Source organism: Struthio camelus, chromosome 38 (assembly GCF_040807025.1).
Source record: "Struthio camelus isolate bStrCam1 chromosome 38, bStrCam1.hap1, whole genome shotgun sequence".
Taxonomy (NCBI): Eukaryota; Metazoa; Chordata; class Aves; order Struthioniformes; family Struthionidae; genus Struthio; species Struthio camelus.
The window spans coordinates 782,480-805,793 of NC_090979.1; the positions used below are offsets into that span (position 1 = coordinate 782,480).

Consider the following 23,314-nt stretch of genomic DNA (forward strand, 5'->3'; position numbering starts at 1 on the left):
CCACACCCGCCATGGGGCCCAGGCATCCGAGGGGCCCAGGCGTCCGGGCACCACCCCTCAGCCCCGCTACGGGACCCAGGTGTCCGAGGGACCTAGGCGTCCGAGGGGGCCCAGGCGTCCGAGCGGCCCCTCTTCTCCTTTCGTCCCTCGGGCGGCACGGGTGGCGCGGTGCCCGGACGCCTGGGCCCCTCCCGGACGCCTGGGCCCGGCCCCGACCCCCCTCCGGTGGGACCATGTGGCCGGAGCCGGGGCCGGAGCAGGCGAGCGGGAGGCCGAGAGCGGGGTGAGTCGGGGGGGCCCAGGCGTCCGGGTGGAGCCCCCCCCCGCCCCAAACCACAAGGGGCCCAGGCGTCCGGGCAGCCCCCCCCCCCCCCCAACCACGAGGGGCCCAGGAATCCGGGTTCCCCCCCCCCCATAAGGGACCCAGATGCCCCCTAAAAGGGGCCCAGGAGTCCTGCCCCCCCCCCCAACGAAGGGCCCAGGCGTCCGGGCGCACCCCCCCCCCGAGACAGCAGGGAGGGGGCGTGGCCAGCGCCGCAGGGGGCGTGGCCAGCGCTCGCCACGCCCCCTCCCCGCAGGAGGGAGGGGGGGGCAGCGCCGCGGGCTGCACCATTCCCCGAGTTGCCGGGGGTGGGCGGAGGAGGCGGGTAAAACCACCCCTCCCCCGCTCCCCTCCCCCTTTCCCGGTGCTGCCCGTCGCGGGGGGGGGGGAGGGACGGCGAGACCCCCCCCAAAATAAAAAAAGCCCCTTTCCGTTTTGGGGGGAGCCCGTTAAATCCCGTTATTTTCCCTCCCCCCCCCGCCGCTCGGTTGGTATCGCCCAACGGCGCCTTTGGGCCGCACCATTCCGCTCCCCCGCGGGGGGGGGCCGAGCCGCGACTTCCCCCCCTAAACAGCCATTGTTTTTAACCGTTTTTTTTTAAATGAGGGGGGGTCTCCGTGGGTTTATTCCCCCCCAATCTCACCCTGAAAGGGCCCCGAAATGGCGGCAGAAGGCGAGGAGAGGGGGGAAGTTGGCTGCCTCCTTCCCCCCCTCCTCAGCGATGGTATCGCCCAGCGCGGGAAGGGAGGGAGGGCAGCGCGCCGCCATTTTGTGGCCAGCGTCGCGCCCGCGCTGTGGTGACGGGAGGGGGGGGCGGGATGTACCACATCGGGCTGCGGGGTGGGGGGAGCGGAAGGGCAGCCGCCCGAAAACGCCGCGGAAACGCCACAAAAACGCCCTCTCCCCCCAATCCCGCGCTGTTGATGACGCCATCGCGGCGACACCGAGCTGCGCCGCTTCCCCCGCCGCCTCCCCCGGCAGCGAGGCCGAGCGGCCTTTCCCCCCCTCCCCCTCCCCCCCGCTCCCGCGCTGTGGTGTCGCCCAACCGCCTCCATTCCGGGCTGTACCATCCGCTGAGGGGGGGGGGGAGAGGCAGCGCCTTTCCTTTCACCTCCGCGACGCCGCAGCCGCCGCCATGCGCGACAGCGGAGAAAACCGAGGAGGGGGAATGAAACCATCATGGCAGCGAGTAGTAATTGATAACGCAGCGGGTGGGAAGGCGGAGGGGAGGGGGCGCCGCCGCGCGCGCTCCCCCCCCCTCTGCCGGTGCGGAATGGTTCGGCCCGCGGGGGGTGGAGCGCGGGCGGGCGGCGCCGCGGCGCAGTCGCAGGGCGGGAGGCGGCCGGGGCGGGGGGGGGAGGCGCCGCCGGTGCCGCCGCCGCCGCCGCAGGGGCCCCGTTTACCAGGCCCCGGGGCGGGGGTTTATTGAAGGGGGCCGAGGCCGGGGCCAGGCGGAAGCGGCCATCGCTTCTCTGCCCTCCCCAGTCCCCCCCGCGGGGAGGCGCTGGGGGCCCCCGCCAGGCCCCGACCGGCCGCCGCCGCCGGCCATGGCCGAGGATTATTGGGACCCGACGCCGCCGCCGCGCCGCTGACAGCGGGGTAAGGCCTCGGCCTGACCTCTGACCCCCCCCGCCGTGACCTCTGACCCCCCCGCCGTGACCTCTGACCTCGCACACACCGAGGGGCCCAGGCGTCCGGGCTCCCCCCTCTTCAGTGACCCCCCCCGAGGGGCCCAGGCGTCCGGGCTCCCCCCCCTTCAGTGACCCCCGAGGGGCCCAGGCGTCCGGGCTCCTCCCCCCCATTCAGTGACCCCCCGAGGGGCCCAGGCGTCCGGGCTCCCCCCATTCAGTGACCCCCCCCCCGAGGGGCCCAGGCGTCCGGGTTCCCCCCATTCAGTGACCCCCCCGAGGGGCCCAGGCGTCCGGGCTCCTCCACCCCATTCAGTGACCCCCCCGAGGGGCCCAGGCGTCCGGGCTCGTTCCCCCCATTCAGTGACCCCCCCCCGAGGGGCCCAGGCGTCCGGGCTCCTTCCCCCCATTCAGTGACCCCCCCCCGAGGGGCCCAGGCGTCCGGGCTCCTTCCCCCCCATTCAGTGACCCCCCGAGGGGCCCAGGTGTCCGGGCTGCTCCCCCCCCATTCAGTGACCCCCCCGAGGGGCCCAGGCGTCCGGGCTCCCCCCCATTCAGTGACCCCCCCGAGGGGCCCAGGCGTCCGGGCTCCTCCCCCCCATTCAGTGACCCCCCGAGGGGCCCAGGCGTCCGGGTTCCCCCCATTCAGTGACCCCCCCCGAGGGGCCCAGGCATCCGGGCTCCCCCCCCCCATTCAGTGACCCCCCCCCCGAGGGGCCCAGGCATCCGGGCTCCCCCCCCCCCTTAGTGACCCCCCCCCCGAGGGGCCCAGGCGTCCGGGCTCCTCCCCCCCATTCAGTGACCCCCGAGGGGCCCAGGCGTCCGGGCTCCTCCCCCCCATTCAGTGACCCCCCCCGAGGGGCCCAGGCGTCCGGGCTCCTCCCCCCCATTCAGTGACCCCCCGAGGGGCCCAGGCGTCCGGGTTCCCCCCATTCAGTGACCCCCGAGGGGCCCAGGCGTCCGGGCTGCTCCCCCCCCATTCAGTGACCCCCCCGAGGGGCCCAGGCGTCCGGGCTCCTCCCCCCCATTCAGTGACCCCCCGAGGGGCCCAGGTGTCCGGGCTCCTCCCCCCCATTCAGTGACCCCCGAGGGGCCCAGGCGTCCGGGCTCCTCCCCCCCCATTCAGTGACCCCCCCGAGGGGCCCAGGCGTCCGGGCTCCTCCCCCCCATTCAGTGACCCCCCGAGGGGCCCAGGCGTCCGGGTTCCCCCCATTCAGTGACCCCCGAGGGGCCCAGGCGTCCGGGCTGCTCCCCCCCCATTCAGTGACCCCCCCGAGGGGCCCAGGCGTCCGGGCTCCTTCCCCCCCATTCAGTGACCCCCCCCGAGGGGCCCAGGTGTCTGGGCTCCCCCCCCTTCAGTGACCCCCCGAGGGGCCCAGGCGTCCGGGCTCCCCCCTCTTCAGTGACCCCCCCCCGAGGGGCCCAGGTGTCCGGGTTCCCATCAGTGACCCCCGAGGGGCCCAGGCGTCCGGGCTCCCATCAGTGACCCCCCCCGAGGGGCCCAGGTGTCTGGGCTCCCCCCCTTCGGTGACCCCCGAGGGGCCCAGGCGTCCGGGTCCCCCCCCCCCAATTGCTAGAAGAGGGACCCAGGCGTCCGGCGTCCCCCTTTCCCCCCTCCCGCCGCACCCAGGTGTCCAGGCTCCCCTGCCCCCCCCTGCCGGAGGGGGCCCAGGCGTCCGGGCCTCACCCCCCTGCTCTCCTCCCCCCCCCCCCCAGCAGCGCCCCTGCCATGGACCGGATGAAGAAGATCAAGCGGCAGCTCTCCATGACGCTGCGGGGCGGCCGGGCCGGCGACCGCAGCCTGGGCGAGCCCCGCGACGACGGGCCCGGCAGCGACACCGGTGAGCCCCGCGCCGCCCCTTTAAGAGGTGCCCGCCCCTTTAAGATAGCCGGGGTGGGGCTGGGGGGGGGCACCTGGCCCTTTAAGGCGGCCCTTTAGGGGCCTGAGGGGGGTGCCTGGCCCTTTAAGGCCACTGGGGTGGGTCTGACAGGGTGCCTGCCCCTTTAAGAGTGCCCTTAAGGGGGCACCTGTCCCTTTAAAGAAGCCCTTTAGGGGGATGAGGGGGGTGTCTGGCCCTTTAAGGCCTCTGGGGTGGGTCTGACAGGGTGCCTGCCCCTTTAAGAGTGCCCTTAAGGGGGCACCTGTCCCTTTAAAGCAGCCCTTTAGGGGCGTCCAGCCTCTGAGGAGGGTGCCTGCCCCTTTAAGGCTTCTGGGGCGGGGCTGATGGGGTGCCCACCCCTTTAAGGCAGCTCAGAGCGGGAGCAAGGAGGGCGCCTGCTCCTTTAAGGGCACCTTTTGGGGGCTGAAGGGGGTGCCCGCCCCTTTACGGGGACCCTTTAAGGTGGCCTGAGGGGGGCACCTGCCCCTTTAAGAGGGCTTTAAGGGGCCTGGCCCTTTAAGGGCCCCCCTACCCCTTTAAGCTGTCTGAGGTAGGGACCGAGGGAGGTGCCTGCCCCTTTAAGGCGCCCCTTTAAGGCAGCCGCTAAGTGAGTGCCCTAAAGGGGCACCTGCCCCTTTAAGGGGGCCGTGAGGGGATGCTCGCCCCTTTAAGATGGGCGCCCGGCCCTTTAAGGTGGCCGAGGGAGGTGCCCGCCCCTTTAAGGTAGTTGGGGTAGAGTGAGGCTGTTGCTTGTCACTTTAAGAGCTTGAGAGAGGTGCCCCTTTAAGGTGGCCGGGACGGAGGGGGCACCTGCCCCTTTAAGGTAGTTGCGGTGGGGTTTGAGATTGGTGTCTGCCCCTTTAAGAGGCTGAAGGAGGCGCCTGGCCCTTTAAGAGGGTGACCCAGGTGACCGCCCCTTTAAGAGGCGTTATTTCTGCCCCTTTAAAATGGCGTGGGGGAGCGCCTGCCCCTTTAAGAGTCTAGAGTAGTGCCTGCCCCTTTAAGACGCCCCCTGTCCCTTTAAGGCAGCCGGCAGGTACCTGCCCCTTTAAGACACTTCCCCTTTAAGCCCTTCTGGTTGTTTTTTTGTCGGCCGCCCTTTAAGGCGCCGCCTGCCCCTTTAAGGCCTCATTTGCATAGCCCCGCCCCTCCCCGGGCGGCGCGCGGCGGGAGGGGCTGCGATTGGGGGGGAGGCTGGGCAGGCGGGCGGCCAATCAGCAGCGGGGAGGGGCGGGGCTTCCAGGGAGGGGGCGGGGCTTCCCGGAGGGGGCGGGGCTCCCCGGAGGGGGGCGGGGCTTCCCCGGTGCCATAGGAAAGGGGGTTAAGGGGGAGGTGGGGGCGGGTTCTGGGGGTAGTTTGGGGGGTTTTGGGGGGCGCCGAGTCCGTTTTTGGGGTGATTGGGGGCGTTTTGGGGCGCCCCGACCCCCTCCCGCCCCCCCGAACGGGGGGGGGGGTTAGAGCCGCCGCCGGGGAGGGGGGTCCCAGCTGGATTTTTGGGGCCGTTTGGTGGGATTTCGGAGCGCTCTTGGGGGGGGGGGGTTTGAGGGGCGCCGGGTCCGTTTTTGGGGGGGTTTTTTTGGGGGGGGGGCGCCCTGACCCCCCCCCCCGAACGCAGAGGGGACGGCGGACGAGGGGCGCATGGGCTCGGACGGCGAGAGCGACCCGGCCTCGGGCACGTCGTCGGACGAGGTGGCGTCGCCCGTGCGCGTCCGCCTGCGCCCCCACCCCGCCCGCAAGATCTCCTCCGAGGTGGGCGCTATAGGGGCCTATAGGGGGGCGGGGTGGTCTGGGGGGGCCCCTATAGGAGCCTATAGGGGGGTCCGGCGGGGTGGGGGCAGCTGGGGCGGGGTCTAGGGGGGTCTTCGGGGGGCCCATGGGGGTCCGGGGGGGCCTTTAGGGGTCCAAGGGGGGGCTTATGGGGGCCCTATAGGAGCCTATAGGGGTCTTGGGGTTGTGTTGGGGGCTTATGGGGGTCTCTGGGGGGCCATGGCAGGGAGGTGTGTGGGATTTGGGGGGTCCCTGGGGGGCCTATGGGGGTCTGTAGCTGTTTATAAGGGTTCTTTAGGGGTCCTGGGGGGGCTCTGTGGGGGCCCTATAGGAGCCTATAGGGGTCTTGGGGTTCTCCTGGGAGTCTATAGGGGTCTCTGGGGTCCTGGTAGGGAGGTGTGTGGGATTTGGGGGGTCCCTGGGGGGCCTATGGGGGTCTGTAGCTGTTTATAAGGGTTCTTTAGGGGTCCTGGGGGGGCTCTGTGGGGGCCCTATGGGAGCCTATAGGGGTCTTGGGGTTCTCCTGGGAGTCTATAGGGGTCTCTGGGGGGCCTGGCAGGGAGGTGTGTGGGATTTGGGGGGTGCTTGGGGGGGCCTATGGGGGTCTGTAGCTGTTTATAAGGGTTCTTTAGGGGTCCTGGGGGGGCTCTGTGGGGGCCCTATAGGAGCCTATAGGGGTCTTGGGGTTCTCCTGGGAGTCTATAGGGGTCTCTGGGGTCCTGGTAGGGAGGTGTGTGGGATTTGGGGGGTCCCTGGGGGGCCTATGGGGGTCTGTAGCTGTTTATAAAGGTTCTTTAGGGGTCCTGGGGGGGCTCTGTGGGGGCCCTATAGGAGCCTATAGGGGTCTTGGGGTTCTCCTGGGAGTCTATAGGGGTCTCGGGGGGCCTGGCAGGGAGGTGTGTGGGATTTGGGGGGTCCCTGGGGGGCCTATGGGGGTCTGTAGCTGTTTATAAAGGTTCTTTAGGGGTCCTGGGGGGGCCCTATGGGGGCCCTATGGGAGCCTATAGGGGTCTTGGGGTTCTCCTGGGAGTCTATAGGGGTCTCTGGGGGTCCTGGTAGGGAGGGATGGGGGTCGGGGGGGGGTCGATGGGGGTCCCTGGGGGGCCTATGGGGGTCTGTGGCTGTTTATAGGGGCTCTGTAGGTATCCCGGGGGGGCCTATGAGGGCCCTATAGGAATCCATAGGGGTCTTGCAGATGTTCTGGGGGTCCTGGGAGGGATCTGTGGGGCTTGGGGGGGGTCATGGGGGCTCTGTGGGGGGTCGCGGGGGGCTAGGAGAGGACTGGAGGGGTTATGGGGGGGTCCGTAGAGATCTATAGGTGGCGTGGGAGGGCTATGGGGGTCCTATAGGAGTCTATAGGGACCTTATGGGTGTTCTGGGGGCCTGTAGGGGGGTTCTAGGAGGGATCTATGGGGGGCTTCGGGGGGGTCGTGGGGGGCTGGGAGAAGGCTGGGGGGGTTACGGGGACATATAGGTGTCTATAGGGTCTCTATAGGGGTCTTGGGGGGATCTCAGGGGTGTCTTGGGAGGGGGGGTCCCGGGCCAGATCGTGGGAGGCCTTGGGGGGGGGGTCTATAGGGTGAACAAGGGGGCTGGGCAGCCTATAGGGGGTCTATAGGGGTCCCGGGGGACCTATAGGGGTTTTGGGGGGGTCCTCGCTCACCTCCCCCCCCCCCCCCCCAGGACATCAACAAGCGCCTGTCGCTGCCGGCTGACATCCGCCTGCCCGAGGGCTGCCTGGAGCGGCTGACGCTGCACAGCCCCCTCTTCGAGCGGCCCCTGAGCCGCCGCCTGCGCCGCGTCTCCCTGGTACGGTTCCCTAAACCAGTATAGACCAGTATAGACCAGTACGGACCAGTATAAACCAGTACGGACCAGTCTGGGCCCCGGGCACGGCCAGGCATCCCCCCCCACACCCCATCTTCGAGCGGCCCCTGAACCGCCGCCTGCGCCGCGTCTCCCTGGTACGGTTCCCTAAACCAGTATAAACCAGTATAGACCAGTACGGACCAGTATAAACCAGTACGGACCAGTCTGGGCCCCGGGCACGGCCAGGCATCCCCACCCCAGCCCTCTCTTTGAGCGGCCCCTGAGCTGCCACCTGTGCTTTGTCTCCCTGGTACGGTTCCCTAAACCAGTATAAACCAGTATAGACCAGTACAGACCAGTATAAACCAGTACGGACCAGTCTGGGCCCTGGGCATGGCCAGGCATCCCCCCCACATTCCCTCTTCGAGCGGCCCCTGAGCTGCCGCCTGCGCTATGTCTCCCTGGTACGGCTTCCTAAACCAATATAAACCAGTATAGACCAGTACAGACTGGCATAAACCAGTACAGACCAGTATAAACCAGTATGGACCAGTCTGGGCCCCGGGCACGGCCAGGCATCCCCCCCCCAGACCCCATCTTCGAGCGGCTCCTGAGCCGCTGCCTGCACCGTGTCTCCCTGGTACGGCTTCCTAAACCAGTATAGACCAGTACAGACCAGTATAAACCAGTATGGACCAGTATAAGCCAGTACAGACCAGTATGGACCAGTCTGGGCCCTGAGCGCGGCCAGGCATTCCCCCCCACCAAGCCCCCTCCTCGCGCGACCCCTGCGCCGCATCTCCCTGGTACGGCCCCCCCCAAACCAGTACAAACCAGTACGGACCAGTATGAACTGGAGTTGTCGTCGATGCTGCTGGGGGTTTCCCAGTCGATCCCAGTTCCCCCCAGGTCCTTCCCAGTTCATCCCAGTTCCTCCCAAAGCCTTCCCCGTTCCTCCCAGTCCTGCCCCAAATCTCTCCCAGTTTGTCCCAGTTCCTCCCAGTTTCCCCCACGTCCTTCCCAGTTCATCCCAGTCTGCTCTAGTTGTTCCCAGTGCTCCCAGTAACCCCCCCAGTCTCTCCCAGTCCATCCCAGTCCCCCCCCAAATCCCTCCCAGTTCCCCTCAGTGCCCCCAATAGCCCTCCCAGTCCCTCCCAGTTTGTCCCAGTTCCTCCCAGTGCCCCCCCAGTCCCTCCCAATTCATCCCAGTCCCCCCCAAATCTCTCCCAGTCCCTCCCAGTACTCCCAGTAACCCCCCTAGTCCCTGCCAGTTCATCCCAGTCTCCCCTAGTTCTTCCCAGTTTGTCCCAGTTCCTTCCAGTGCATCCCAGTCCCTCCCAGTACTCCCAGTAGCCTCCCTGGTCCCTCCCAGTCCCCCCCAGTGCCCCCAGCAGCCCTCCCAGTCCCTTCCAGTTCCCCCCCAGTGCCCCCAATAGCCTTCCCAGTCTCTCCCAGTTCTTCCCAGTTTGTCCCAGTTCCCCCCCAGTGCCCCCAATAGCCTTCCCAGTCTCCCCCAGTTCTTCCCAGTTTGTCCCAGTTCCCCCCCAGTGCCCCCAATAGCCTTCCCAGTCTCCCCCAGTTCTTCCCAGTTTGTCCCAGTTCCCCCCCAGTGCCCCCAATAGCCTTCCCAGTCTCCCCCAGTTCTTCCCAGTTTGTCCCAGTTCCCCCCCCAGTGCCCCCAATAGCCTTCCCAGTCTCCCCCAGTTCTTCCCAGTTTGTCCCAGTTCCCCCCCAGTGCCCCCAATAGCCTTCCCAGTCTCCCCCAGTTCTTCCCAGTTTGTGCCAGTTCCTCCCAGTGCCCCCCTACTGCCTCCCAGTCCCCCCCCAATCCCTGCCAGTATCCCCAATAGCCCCTCCAGTCCCTCCCAGTTCCCCCCCAAATCCTTCCCAGTTCATCCCAGTCCCTCCCAGTTCATCCCAGTCCCTCCCAGTTCGTCCCAGTAACCGCCAGTTTCCCCCTCCCAGTCGGAGATCGGCTTCGGCAAGCTGGAGACCTACGTCAAACTGGACAAACTGGGCGAGGTGGGGCCTTCCCAGCATGCACCGGGGCGGGGGGGGTGCCCCGATTTGAGGGCGAACCGGCTGATTTTGGGGGCGTGCCGAAATCGGGGCGTTTTGGGGACGTTTCCCCCGAATTTGGGGCTTCCAACTGCAGGGTTTGCTTAATATTTTTTTTGGGGGGGGGGGATATTTTGGGGGGGAAACCCCCAAAATTGGAAGGTTTCAATCGGGGGGGAGGGGGCCGAGTTCGGGCTGACCGTTTTTGGCGGTTTTTTCCCCCAAAGTTGAGCATCCGAAAAATAGCATTTTTTAAAAAAATCTTTTTTTTTTTGGTTCCCGCCGCCCCGTTTTGGGGGGGAATCCCCAAATTCGGAGAGTTTCCACGTCGGTGGCGGGAGGGGGGGGGAGGAATCCCCCAAATCTGGGGTTTTTTCCCTCCCAAATTTAGCGTTTCCAAATCGAGCGTTTTTCCCGGTTTTGGAGGGAAAAAAAATCGCTATTTTCGGGGAGAATTTTTGGGGAGAAATCCCCGAATTTGGCGGGTTTCGTGGCGGGGGGTGGGCTCCGCTTTTGGAGGGGGGGGGAAATGCCCAAATTTGGTCGTTTGGGGGGTGTTTGTCCCCTGGGGGAGGGGGTCGGGGGGTCGGGTGCCCCGTTTTTGGCGGTTTTTGCCCCAAATTTCCCCCCCCCCCCGCAGGGCACCTACGCGACGGTGTACAAGGGCCGGAGCAAACTGACGGAGAACCTGGTGGCCCTGAAGGAGATCCGGCTGGAGCACGAGGAGGGGGCGCCTTGCACGGCTATCCGCGAGGGTGAGGCCTCGCACGAGGGCCTCGCACGAGGGGTGGCGGTGGGGGGGGGGGACGGGACGGGGGGGGGTCGCGTGACGGTGTTTGAAGGGGGTTTGGAGGAGGAAGGGGTGCTTTGCACGGGTGTCGGAGATGGTGTGGCCTCGCACGGGGGCTCGCACGAGGGCCTCGCACGAGGGGTGGCGGTGGTGGGGGACGTGGGGGGCCGGGGGGTCGTGGGATGGGGTGCAAAGGGGGTTTGGAGGAGGAAGGGGTGCTTTGCACGGGTGTCGGAGATGGTGTGGCCTCGCACGGGGGCTCGCACGAGGGCCTTGCACGAGGGGTGGCGGTGGGGGGGGACGTGGTGGGTCGGGGGGTCGTGGGATGGGGTGCAAAGGGGGTTTGGAAGAGGAAGGGGTGCTTTGCACGGGTGTTTGAGATGGTGTGGCCTCGCACGGGGGCTCGCACGAGGGCCTTGCACGAGGGGTGGTGGTGGGGGATGTGGGGGGCCGGGGGGGGGGTCACGTGACGGTGTTTGAAGGGGGTTTGGAGGAGGAAGGGGTGTTTTGCACGGGTGTCGGAGATGGTGTGGCCTCGCACGGGGCCTCGCACGAGGGCCTTGCACGAGGGGTGGTGGTGGGGGGGGACGTGGTGGGTCGGGGGATCGTGGGATGGGGTGCAAAGGGGGTTTGGAAGAGGAAGGGGTGTTTTGCACGGGTGTCGGAGATGGTGTGGCCTCGCACGAGGGCTCGCACAAGGGCCTCGCACGAGGGGGGGTGGTGGGGGACGTGGGGGGCCGGGGGGGGGTCGCGTGACGGTGTTTGAAGGGGGTTCGGAGGAGGAAGGGGAGCTTTGCACGGGTGCGTCGCGAAGGCGAGGGCCTCGCACGAGGGCCTCGCACGAGGGCCGGCGCCGGCCCCGCAGTGTCGCTGCTCAAGGACCTCAAGCACGCCAACATCGTGACGCTGCACGACATCATCCACACCGAGACCTCGCTCACCCTCGTCTTCGAGTACCTGGTGAGCCCCCCCCCCCCGGGACCCCCAAATCCCCCCCAGGACCCCCCCAAATCCCCCCCAGGACCCCCCCAAATCTCCGGGACCCCCAAATTCCTTCTCAAAACCCCCCAAATCCTCTAAATTTGCCCCAAAATCCCTTTGGGACCCTCCAATTTCTCTAGGGCCCCCAAAACCCCCTGAGACCCCCCCCAAGCCCCCCCCCCGGAGCTTCTCGTGGTCCCCCCCCGAATTAGCCGATTTTTGGGGGTCCCCCCCGGCCCCCGTGCGGCAGGACAAGGACCTGAAGCAGTACCTGGACGACTGCGGCAACGTCATCAACATGCACAACGTCAAGGTGCGAGGGGCGTGCGAGGGGCGTGCGAGGGGCTCCCGGGCATCCCCGGCCGGGCGCGGGGGGCCGTCGTGCGAGAGCGGGCGAGGGGCTCCGAAGCTCGCAGGCAACCCCCGGCCTCGTGTAAAAGCCGTTCGAGCGTGTGGGCACCCCAGTTTGGTGTGGGTCGGCCCTCGTGCGAGACGTGCGAGGTGCGCGACCACCTCCCAGCCGCCTGGGCCTTTGGGGCAGCGCAGGGCGACCCTCAGGGAAGGCGTTGGAGGCACTCCCGAGCGGGTGGGTGCCCTCAGTGGGCGCTGGCCGGCCCTCGTGCGAGACGTGCGAGGCGCTCGACCACCTCCCAGCCACCCGGGCCTTTGGGGCAGTGCAGGGTGACCCTCAGGGAAGGCATTGGAGGAGCTCCCGAGCGGGTGGGCGCCCCCGGCGAGCGCTGGCCGGCCCTCGTGCGAGACGTGCAAGGCACGCGACCATGTCCTAGCCGCCCAAACCTTTGGGGCAGCGCAGGGCGACCCTCAGGGAAGGCGTTGGAGGGGCTCCCGAGCGGGTGGGCGCCCTCAGTGGGCGCTGGCCGGCCCTCGTGCGAGACGTGCGAGGTGCCCGACTACCTCCCAGCCACCCGGGCCTTTGGGGCAGCGCAGGGCGACCCTCGGGGAAGGCGTTGGAGGGGCTCCCGAGCGGGTGGGCGCCCTCAGTGGGCGCTGGCCGGTCCTCGTGCGAGACGTGCAAGGCGCGCGACCACCTCCCAGCCACCTGGGCCTTTGGGGCAGTGCAGGTTGACCCTCAGGGAAGGCATTGGAGGAGCTCCCGAGCGGGTGGGTGCCCTTAGTGGGTGCTGGCCGGTCCTCGTGCGAGACGTGCAAGGCGCGCGACCACCTCCCAGCCACCCAGGCCTTTGGGGCAGCGCAGGGCGACCCTCGGGGAAGGCGTTGGAGGAGCTCCCGAGCGGGTGGGCGCCCCCAGCGGGCGCTGGCCGGTCCTCGTGCGAGACGTGCGAGGCGCCGGGTGGGGGGGGCGCAGCTCTTCCTCTTCCAGCTGCTGCGAGGCCTGGCCTACTGCCACCGGCACAAGGTGCTGCACCGCGACCTCAAGCCCCAGAACCTGCTGCTCAGCGACCGCGGCGAGCTCAAACTGGCCGATTTCGGTGAGGGCCCCGAATCCGCCCCGAACGGCCCCAAAACCCCCCCCCGGGCACCCCCAAAACTGCTAGAAACGGCCCCAAAAAACCAATCTCGCAGAACTGCCAAAATTGAAACAGTTTCCCCTTAAATTCTTTCCAGGAACCCCCCGAAACAGCCCCGATGGCCCCCAAAACGAACCCACTAATTGCCCCGCTGTCTTAATTACCACTAATTACTGCCCCCAGCCCCTAATTGCCCCCCAGCCCCCTCTCCGGAGCCCCTTTTTCCCCCCAAGTTTCCTTAATAGCCTTCGCAGGACCCGTGTCCAGTCCCTAATTAGTCTGCCCCCAGACCCTAATTAGCCAGCTAGGTTTTAATTAACTCGCTAGGTCTTAATTATGCTCCTATGGCCCTTAATTACCCCCCAGGGCCCCTAATTGCTCCTCCGGGCCCCCCCCAGAGCTCCTATAGGGAGCTTGCTATAGGCTTTGTTTTCTGCTCTCTAATTAGCTCTGCATGATCCCAATTACCCCCCCCACTGCTAATTACTCTCTTGACTCTTAATTACCCCCGTGGCTCTTAATTGCCCCCCTCCCCCAGGATTGGCGCGGGCCAAGTCGATCCCCACCAAGACGTACTCGAACGAGGTGGTGACGCTCTGGTACCGGCCGCCCGACATCCTGCTGGGCTCCACCGAGTACTCGACGCAGATCGACATGTGGTGAGCGGCCTCGCACGAGGGCCTCGCACGAGGGCGGCCGGAGGGGCTCGTAGCCGCGCGGGAGCCTTGCACGGGGGCTGTGGGGCCTTTCACGGGGGCTGCGGGGCCTCGCACGGGCATCGAGAGCCTTTAGGTAGCGACACGGGGTGTGCCCTCGCACGAGGGCCTCGCACGAGGGCGGCCGGAGGGGCTCGTAGCTGCGCGGGAGCCTTGCACGGGGGCTGCGGGGCCTTGCACGGGCAGCTGGCAGCTTTGCATGGGCATCAAGACCCTTTTTGTAGCAGCAGAGGGTTTGCACTTGCACGAGGGCCTCGCACGAGGGCGGGGGGAGGGGCTCGTAGCCGCGTGGGAGCCTCACACGGGGGCTGCGGGGCCTCGCACGGGCGCCGAGGAATCACCTCGCACGGGGAAGGGTGGCACCGTTTCCTAGCGCTCCGAGCTTTGCTCGCGGCCGTTCTCGCACGAGGGGCCTCGCACGAGGGCCTCGTGCCCGGCGAGCTCCGCGCCGCCGGGGCCGACGAACGACCCTGGGGCTTTGGGATTGGGGGGGGGGAATGCGGTGTGGGGTTCAGGGAGGGGCGCAGTGGGAAGGCCTCGCACGAGGGTCTCACCCGAGGGCTTCGCACGAGGGCCTCGCACGAGGGCCGCGCCTGAGGAGCTCCGGAGCTCAGGTGACACCGGGGATTTGGGATCGGTGGAGGGACGCGGCGCGGGCTTCGGGGAGGGGCCCCCGGGCGGGAAGGCATCGCACGAGGGGCCCTCGCACGAGGGGCCCTCGCACGAGGGGCCTCGCACGAGGGCCGTGCCGCCGCAGGGGCGTGGGCTGCATCTTCTACGAGATGTCGACGGGGCGGCCGCTCTTCCCCGGCTCCACCGTGGAGGAGCAGCTGCACTTCATCTTCCGCCTCCTCGGTACGGCCCGCTTTTTGGGCTGAAATCGGCCGATTTTGGGGCCGGATCGGGCAAATCCGGGGGCGGGATCGGGCCGATTTTGGGGCCGGATCGGGCAAATTCGGGGCGGGATCGGGCGATTTTCGGTAGGGAGGGAATTGGGGAGGGGTGGTGCGAATAGGGGACGGCGGCGGCCGGGGTTTTTGGGGGGGGGTAAAGGGGGGAGGTTGACGTTGCCGGGGGGGGGGGCGCGTTTTGGGGAGATTTCCGGGCGTTTTGGGTTCAGAGGGTATTTTGGGGGGTTTTGGGGGTTGTTTCGGGATGTTTTAGGGTGGGTAGGGGGGCCGGGAGGGTCGCGACGGTGTTTTTTGGGGGGTGGGTGGTGGTTTTGGGGCAGTTTGGGGACTTTTCGGGTGTTTTGGGGGGCATTTGGGGGTGTTTAGGGGGCGGTTTGGGCGTATTTTGGGGTGTTTCGGGGTGGTTTGGCATCTTTTTGGGTGTTGGGGTGGTTTGGGGGGGTTTTGGGGGGTGTTGTAGGTTTTGGGGCTGTTTTGGGGGTCTTTCAGGGGGTTTCAGGGGTCTTTTGGGGTGTTGTGGGTTTTAGAGGTGTTTTGGGGTATTTTGAGGTGTTTCAAGGGATTTTGGGGTCTTTCTGGGTGTTTCAGTGGGTTTTGGAGATATTTGAAAGGGTTTTGGGGGGGGTTGGGGGTCTTTTGGGGGTCTTTCCAGGTGTTTTAGTGGGTTTGGGTGATATTTTAGGGGGATTCAGGGGTCTTTTGGAGTATTTCAGTGGGTTTTGGGGGTGTTTTGGGGGGTGTTTCGGGGGATTTGGGGGTCTTTCCGGGTGTTTCAGTGGGTTGGGGGGGTCTTTTAGGGGATTTGGGGGTCTTTTGGGGGTCTTTCTGGGAGTTTCAGTGGGTTGGGGGGGTATTTTAGGGGGTTTCAGGGGTCTTTTGGGGTATTTCAGTGGGTTTTGGGGGTGTTTTGTGGGGTGTTTCGGGGGATTTGGGGGTCTTTCCAGGTGTTTCAGTGGGTTTGGGGGGTCTTTCTGGGAGTTTCAGTGGGTTGGGGGGGTATTTTAGGGGTTTGGGGGGTCTTTTGGGGTCTTTCTGGGAGTTTCAGTGGGTTGGGGGGTATTTTAGGGGGTTTCAGGGGTCTTTTGGGGTATTTCAGTGGGTTTTGGGGGTGTTTCGGGGGATTTGGGGGTCTTTCCGGGTGTTTCAGTGGGTTTGGGGGGTCTTTTAGGGTGTTGCAGTGGGTTTGGGGGGTATTTTAGGGGGTTTCAGGGGTGTTTTGGGGGTGTCCTGGTGGTTTTTGGAGGTGTTTTGGGGGCTTTTGAGGTGTTTCAGGAGATTTCGGGGGGGGCTTTTGGGGTGTTGCGGTGGGTTCGGGCGGTATTTTGGGGTGTTTCGAAGGTTTTTTAGGGTGTTTTGGGGGGGTTGGGGGTTTTTGAGGCGTTTCGGGTGTTTTGGGGGGGTATTTTAGGGTGTTTTAGAGGTCTTTGGGGTGTTCCGGGGGGGGTTTAGGGGGTCTTTTGAGGTGTTTCAATGCGTTTGGGGGGGGTTTAGGGGGTTTCAGGAGCCTGTGGGGGTGTTTCGGTGGGTTTGGGGGGTATTTTGGGGTGTTTCGGGAGCTTTTTGGGGGGTGTTTCGGTGGGTTCTGGCGGTATTTCAGGGGGTTTCGGGGGGGGATTTGGGAGGCGTTTGGGGTAGTCCGGGGTGGTTGAGGGGTTTCGGGGCGAGGGGGGGGGGGGTGGTCTACGGGGCGGCCCGACGCCACGGTGACGGTCACGGTGACGGCAGGCACGCCGACGGAGGAGACGTGGCCGGGCATCCAGGGCAACGAGGAGTTTCGGGCCCACAAGTACCCGCCGTACCGGCCCGAGGGGCTCCTCCGCCACGCGCCCCGGTGAGCCCCAGAGCGGCGGCTGCCCCCCACGCCAGGGCGACTCGCGGGGGGGTATTTGCCCCATAGGAGGCTTATTTGCCCCATAGGAGGCTTATTTGCCCCATAGGACTGTAGTTGGGGGGATATTAGCCCCATAGGAGGCATTTTTGCCCCATAGCGGGGTAGTTGGGGGGGATATTTGCCCCATAGGAGACTTATTTGCCCCCTGGGGAGGCAATTGGGGGGGATATTTGCCCCATAAGAGGTTTATCTGCCCCAATGGGGGGTATTTGGGGGGATATTGGCCCCATAGGAGGCATTTTTGCCCCATAGCGGGGTAGTTGAGGGGGATATTTGCCCCATAGGAGGCTTATTTGCCCCCCGGGAAGGCAATTAGGGGGGATATTTGCCCCATAGGAGGCTTATTTGCCCCCTGGGGAGGCAATTGGGGGGGGATATTTGCCCCATAAGAGGTTTATCTGCCCCAATGGGGGGTATTTGGGGGGATATTGGCCCCATAGGAGGCATTTTTGCCCCATAGCGGGGTAGTTGGGGGGGATATTTGCCCCATAGGAGGCTTATTTGCCCCCTGGGGAGGCAATTGGGGGGGATATTTGCCCCATAAGAGGTTTATCTGCCCCAATGGGGGGTAGTTGGGGGGATATTGGCCCCATAGGAGGCATTTTTGCCCCATAGTGGGGTAGTTGAGGGGGGATATTTGCCCCATAGGAGACTTATTTGCCCCCTGGGGAGGCAATTGGGGGGGATATTTGCCCCATAAGAGGTTTATCTGCCCCAATGGGGGGTATTTGGGGGGATATTTGCCCCATAGGAGGCATTTTTGCCCCAATGGGGGGCAATTGGGGGGGTATTTGCCCCATTAGGGAGTATTTAGGGGGTATTAGGAATGTTTACCCCCTAGGTGGGTTTTGGGGGCATTTGCTCCCCTTGTGGGGGGTATTTTAAGGGTATGGGGGGGTATTTGCCCCCGGGGGGGTGTTTAAGGGTTATTAGAGGGGATATTTATGCCCTGGAGGGGGGGTATTAGGGGGTATTTACTTCCTGGTGGGTATTTGGGGGGTATTTGCCCCTGGGAGGTATTTAAGGGGGATTAGGAGGGGTACTTACACCCGGGGGGGGGGTATTAGCGGGTATTTACTACCTGGAGAGTATGTGGGGGGGGTTTTGGGGGGATGTTTGCTCCCTGGGGGGGTATTTGGGGGGGGTATTTGCTCCCTGGGGGTATATGGGGGGGTATTTACCCCCGGGGGGGGTGTTTAAGGGTTATTAGAGGGGATATTTATGCCCTGGAGGGGGGGTATTAGGGGGTATTTACTTCCTGGGGGGGTATTTGGGGGGGGTATTTGCTCCCTGGGGGTATTTGGGGGGGGTATTTACCCCCGGGGGGTATTCAGGGGGTATTAGGAGGGGTATTTACACCCTAGGGGGGTATTAGGGGGTATTAAGTGCCTGGGGGGGTATTTAAGGGGTATGTGGGGGGATATCGGGGGGGTATTTGCCCCCCTGGGGGGGTATTTACCCCCCGGGGGGTATTTAAGGGGTTTTAGGAGGGATATTTACTCCCTGGGGGGTATTAACTCCCCGGGGGGGTATTTAAGGGGTATGTGGGGGGGGTATTGGGGGGTATTTGCCCCCTGGGGGGGTATTTAGGGGTATTTACCCCCCCCGCCCCCCCCCCAGGCTGGACAACGACGGCGCCGACCTGCTGGGGAAGCTGCTGCAGGTGAGCGAGGGGGGGCGGGGCCGGCGGTAGCTCCGCCCCCCCCGGTGGGCGGGGCGGGGCACTCCCCACCCAACCAATCAGGGCCCCCTCCCCCCCCGACTGCATGTGGGCGGAGCCTCAAGTCCAGCCCCTTACGTGGGCGTGGCCCCAGGGAGCCACCCCCCCATGTGGGCGGAGCCAAGAGCCCCACCACCGTATACGGGCCCGGCCCCGCGAGGCCCCGCCCCCAAGTGGGCGGAGCCTCCCCCAAGGGGGAAGCGCCCCCCGCCCACCCCCCGGTGCATGGCTAGACCCCATTTCGGGCGGATTTGTGGGGGAGGGGGGTGGGGTGGAGGGGGAGGCGGGGCCAGCCGCGGCCCCGCCCTCACCGGGGCGGGGCCGGGGGGCGGGGCCAGTTCGAGGGGCGGCGGCGCATCTCGGCGGCGGAGGCCATGCGGCACCCCTTCTTCGCCAGCCTGGGCCCCCGCGTCGCCTCCCTGCCCGACAGTGAGTGGGCGGGGCTTAGGGCGCGGGGGGTGGTGGGCGGGGCTTGCTCCGGGAGGCGGGGCTTCCTGAGGGGTGGGGCTTAACGTGGGGTTGGCGGCTTCCCCGGGGCCCGTTGGAGGCGGTGGGGTGGCTCGGGGGGGGGCGTGGCTAAAGCGCGAGGGGGGCGTGGCCTAACGGGGCGTGGCCGCCCAGGGGGTGGGGCTTGGAGTGTGGGGGCCCATTGGGGGAGCCGGGAGGGGGGTCGGGGCTAAATCTAAGGGGGGCGTGGCCTGAGCAGGGGGCGTGGTCAGCAGGTGGGCGGGTCTTACTAGGGGCGGGGCTTGGGGGGGCCGTGGCAGGGAGAGGGGCCCGTTGGGGGAGGTAGGAGGGGGTTGGGGGCGGAAGCGGACACTAAGGGGTGTGGCCTAAATAAGGGGCGTGGTCGCCTGGGGCGGGGCTTAATGGGGGCGGGGCTAAACGGGGGCGGGGCTTATCCGGCGGGATGGGGGGACAGGGGCGTGTGTGCTGGGCCCATTGGGGGAGCTGGGAGAGGGATGGGGGCGGGGCTTAAATAGGGGGCGGGGCTTAAATAGGGGGCGGGGCTTAAATAGGGGGTGGGGCTTAATGGGGGCGTGGCTTATCCGGCAGGATGAGGTGAGGGGGGGTGTGCTGGGCCCATTGGGGGAGCTGAGGGAGGGATAGGGGGTGGGGCTTAAATAGGGGGCGGTGCTTAAGGGGGGCGTGGCTTATTGGGGGCGTGGCTTATTGGGGGCGTGGCTCAATGGGGGCGGGGCTTGACAGGGGGCGGGGCCTCCGAGGCAGAAGGGGCTGGAGGTGGGGAGCTCGAAGGGGGGGGGAGGGGGGCCGCTGTGGGCGGAGCTAAGGCTCGCGGAGGGCGGGGCTGGCAGAGGCCCCGCCCCCCCGCTGACGGCCTGGCCCCGCCCCCTCGCCAGCCACCTCCATCTTTGCCCTCAAGGAGATCCAGCTGCAGAAGGAGACGGGGCTGCGCTCGGCCTCGCTGCCCGACCCCGGTGAGCGGGGGGGGGGGGGGGTTAATTTGGGGGGGGGTCTTGGGGGGGGGACACCCCCGAAAGCCGAGGAACCCCCCCCCCAAAACCGGAGCCCACCCCGGCAGACCCCCCCCGAAATAACCCCCCCCCAAAAATGGGGGAGAACCCCCCCCAAGTGGGCAAGCCCCCCCCTCCAAATCTAGGCAGACCCCCCCCCAAAAAAATTGGGGACCCCCCCTCCAAAATCACCCCCAAAACTGCTGTGAGCCCCCCCCTCCCAAAATCACCCCAAAACCGGGGAAACGCCCCAAAACTGGAGGTGGGCGACACCCCCAAAATGGGGGATGCCGCCCCCCCCTCCTCCCCAAACCCCCTAAACCCAGGGACCCCCCCCAAAAATCTGCATAACCCCCCGCCCCTAAAATTGGGGAGGGGGGCATTTTGAGAGCCCCCCTCCCCCAAAATCTGCAACCCCTCCCCCCAAACCTGACGTTATCCCCCCCCCCACAACTAGGGGGGGACCCCAAAGCTGGGGACCCCTCCCCAAAATCCGACCCCCCCCAAAAATCCAACCCCCCCCCAAGACCCCTTATGGGCACCCCCAAATCCAGGGACCCCCCCCAAGCCCCCCCCCTCCTCAGGGGACCCCTTGGAGCACCTCAAATCTGGTGAGCCCCCCCCAGACCCCTCCCCAAATTTTAGGGGTCCCCCCTGACCCCCCCTCCTCTTTTTTCACCCCCCCCAACAGGCGCCGCCGCGTTTCGGGTGCTCGACACCGAATTTTAGCTCCTGGCCAGGTAGGAGCCCCCCCCCCCCAAAAAAGGGGGGGTTTGCCCCCAAAATGAGGGGTTTGCCCCCCCAAATGGGGGTTTTGCCCAAAAAGGAGGGTTCGAGCCCCAAAATGGGGGCTCTAGCCCCCCCCGAAGGGAGATTTCTACCCCCAAAAGTGCCGATTCTGCCCCCAAAACGGGCATTTCCCCCCCCCAAAATGGGGATGCCCCCCCCCAAACACCCCTTCCCAAATGGGTTTTTGGAAAACACCCAAAAATGGGATATTTTCCCCCACAAAGGGGATAATTGCAGATTTGGGGGGAACCCCCCAAATTGGGGCTTTTGGGGGGAGGGGGTGGGATCTTTTTGGGGGAGGCTTGATTTGGGGGGGGTGCCCTATTTTGGGTGGGGTCTCATTTTGGGGGGGGGGCTATTTCCAGGGTGTCGTTTTGGGGGTCTCATTTGGGGGGGCTATTTTGGGGGGGTCTCATTTTGGGGACTCGTTTTGGGGTGCTCTTTTGGGGGTGTCATTTTTGGGGGGGCTCATTTCGGGGGTGCCATTTCGGGGGTGCCATTTCGGGGGGCTCATTTTGGGGGCTCATTTGGGGGGATGTCATTTGGGGGGCTCATTTTGGGGGTCTCTCGGGGAGCTCTTTCGGGGGTGCCATTTTTAGGGGGGCTCTTGGGGCTCTTTTGGGGGTGCTTTTTTGGGGGTCTCATTTTGGGGGGGCTATTTCAGGGGTGCCATTTTGGGCTCATTTGGGGGGGCTCATTTTAGGGGTCTCATTTGGGGGGACTTTTGGGGGTGTCGTTTGGGGGGGCTCATTTTGGGGCTATTTCAGGGGGCTCATTTTTGGGGGCTCATTTGGGGGGCTCATTTGGGGGGACTATTTCAGGGGTGCCATTTTGGGGGAGCTCATTTTGGGGGGGCTATTTCGGGGGTGTTGTTTTGGGGGGTCTCATTTTGGGGGGGCTATTTCAGGGGTGCCATTTTGGGCTCATTTTGGGGGGTCTCATTTTGGGGGGTCTCATTTTGGGGGCTATTTCAGGGGTGCCATTTTGGGGGAGCTCATTTTGGGGGGGCTATTTCGGGGGTGTCGTTTTGGGGGGTCTCATTTTGGGGGGGCTATTTCAAGGGTGCCATTTTGGGGGGCTCATTTTGGGGGGGCTATTTCGGGGGGTCTCATTTTGGGGGGCTATTTCAGGGGTGCCATTTTGGGGGGCTCATTTTGGGGGGGCTATTTTGGGGGGGTCTCATTTTGGGGGGCTATTTCAGGGGTGCCATTTTGGGGGGGTCTCATTTTGAGGGGGCTGTTTCGGGGGTCTCATTTTGGGGGGGCTCATTTTAGGGCTCTCATTTTCGGGGGGCTACTGGGGGGGCTGTCATTGGGGGGGGTCTCATTTTGGGCTATGCCGTGGGGGTGATTTCAAGGGGGGGGGTCTCAGTAGGGGGGGGCGGCTGTGATTTTGGGGGGGGGTTGTAACCTCCCCCCCCCCTTTTCCCCCCTCTCCCCGCAGCCCTCGGAGCGGCCCTGCGGCCCGGACCGCCGTCGCCCCCCAAAATCTGGGGTCGGTGGGGTTGGGGGGGGGTCCCCGAACTGTCACCCCCCCCCATAAACACCCCCCCCCAGAAGAGCCACGGATGGATTTTGGGGGGGGGGCCTAAAAAACCAACAAAACCCCCCCCGGTAGGTGACCGAAACCCCCTAATTTTTAGGGGAGAACTCATTTTGGGGTGAAACCCCCCGATTTCTGGGGCGTCCCCCCCCATGTACCCCCCCCCGTTCCCCCCCCCCCAATTTAATTCTTGAGTTTTATTTTTTCAAGGCGATATTATAAAGAAGAGAATCTATACGGGGAGGGGGGGCGGGGCTTAGCGGGCAGGGGGCGGGGCCTGGCGCGGGGGCGGGGCTCTGGGCTGACTCCGAGGTTACTCGCTCCTTACTCCAGGGTTACTCGGGCCTTAATCCGGCCTTCCCCACCCCCCTTGCACCCTATGTCAGGCCGGGGGGGGGGGCTATACTACATCCTTACTCTATGCTACTCCCGCTGTTACTCCGATGTTACTCGCTCCATACTCCAGGGGTACTCCGAGGTTACTCGGACGTTACTCCGACCTCACTTCCGGAGTCCTGGGACCCGAGGGGGGGGTGTGTTACTCCGTATCCACACTCCATAGTTGCTCCCTGTTACTCAGATGTTACTCACGCCTCACCCCAAGGTTACTCACATGTTACTCCGGCTTTCTTTCTGGAGTGCTGAGACCCGAGGAGGGTTGTTACTCCGTATCCTAACTCTATGGTTGCTCCCTGTTACTCGGATGTTACTCGCTCCTTATTCCAAGGTTACTCAGACGTTACTCCGGCTTCCTTTCCGGAGACCTGAGGGGGGTTGTTACTCCGTATCCCTACTGCATAGTCTCTCCCTGTTGCTCAGATGTTACTCACGCCTTACTCCGAGGTTACTTGGACGTTACTCTGGGTTCCTCTCTGGAGTCCTGAGACCCGAGGGGCGTTGTTACTCCGTGCCCCAACACCATACTTGTTCCCTGTTACTCAGATGTTACTCACTCCTTACTCCGGCGTTACTCGCATGTTACTCTGGCTTCGTTTCCGGAGTCCTGAGACCCGAGGGGCGTTGTTACTCCGTGCCCTAGCTCCATAGTTGCTCCCTGTTAGTCAGAGGTTACGCCTTACTCCAAGGTTACTCGGACGTTACTCCGGCTTCCTTTCCGGAGTCCTGAGACCCGAGGGGAGTTGTTGCTCCGTATCCCACCTCCGTAGTTGCTCCCTATTACTCTTGATGTTACTCCTTACTCCAACGTTACTCAGATGTTACTCCGGGTTTCTTTCGAGTCCTGACACCCGGGGGGGTGGTTACTCCATATTCCTACTCCATAATTGCCCCCGCCCCCCGATTCTGATGTTGCTCACTCTTTACTCCAGGGTTACTCGGGCGTTAGTCTGGGCTCCCATCTGGAGTGCTGAGACCCGAGGGGGGTTGTTACTCCATATTCCTACTCTATAGTTGACCCTCATTACTATGATGTGACTAGTTCCCTACTGCAGGGTTACTCAGATGTTACTCTGGGTTCCTCTCTCAAGTCCTGAGGCCTGGGGGGGGGGTTTACGCCATCTCCCCACTCCATGACTTCCCATTATT

General features: G+C 65.1%; 1 protein-coding gene across 9 annotated transcripts; it reads left to right on the top strand.

The window, feature by feature from the left end:
• The first annotated feature begins 1,642 nt into the window (after window positions 1-1,642).
• On the top strand, window positions 1,643-21,978 carry CDK16 (cyclin dependent kinase 16). 9 transcript variants are annotated; one of them, XM_068924153.1, is made up of 17 exons: window positions 1,643-1,921; window positions 3,667-3,791; window positions 5,446-5,579; window positions 7,281-7,406; window positions 9,372-9,428; window positions 10,105-10,219; window positions 11,120-11,214; window positions 11,486-11,548; window positions 12,563-12,686; window positions 13,264-13,384; window positions 14,199-14,296; window positions 16,078-16,183; window positions 17,864-17,906; window positions 18,302-18,392; window positions 19,325-19,402; window positions 20,130-20,178; window positions 21,671-21,978. In XM_068924153.1, the coding sequence occupies exons 2-16, from the start codon at window positions 3,680-3,682 to the stop codon at window positions 20,165-20,167; spliced, it is 1,401 nt and encodes a 466-aa protein (XP_068780254.1). In that variant the 5' UTR covers window positions 1,643-1,921; window positions 3,667-3,679; the 3' UTR covers window positions 20,168-20,178; window positions 21,671-21,978. The 9 variants fall into 9 exon arrangements, with proteins under 9 accessions (XP_068780254.1, XP_068780250.1, XP_068780256.1 ...); XM_068924149.1 differs by having other exon boundaries at window positions 19,348-19,402; XM_068924155.1 differs by having other exon boundaries at window positions 3,670-3,791.
• The last annotated feature ends 1,336 nt before the right edge of the window (window positions 21,979-23,314 follow it).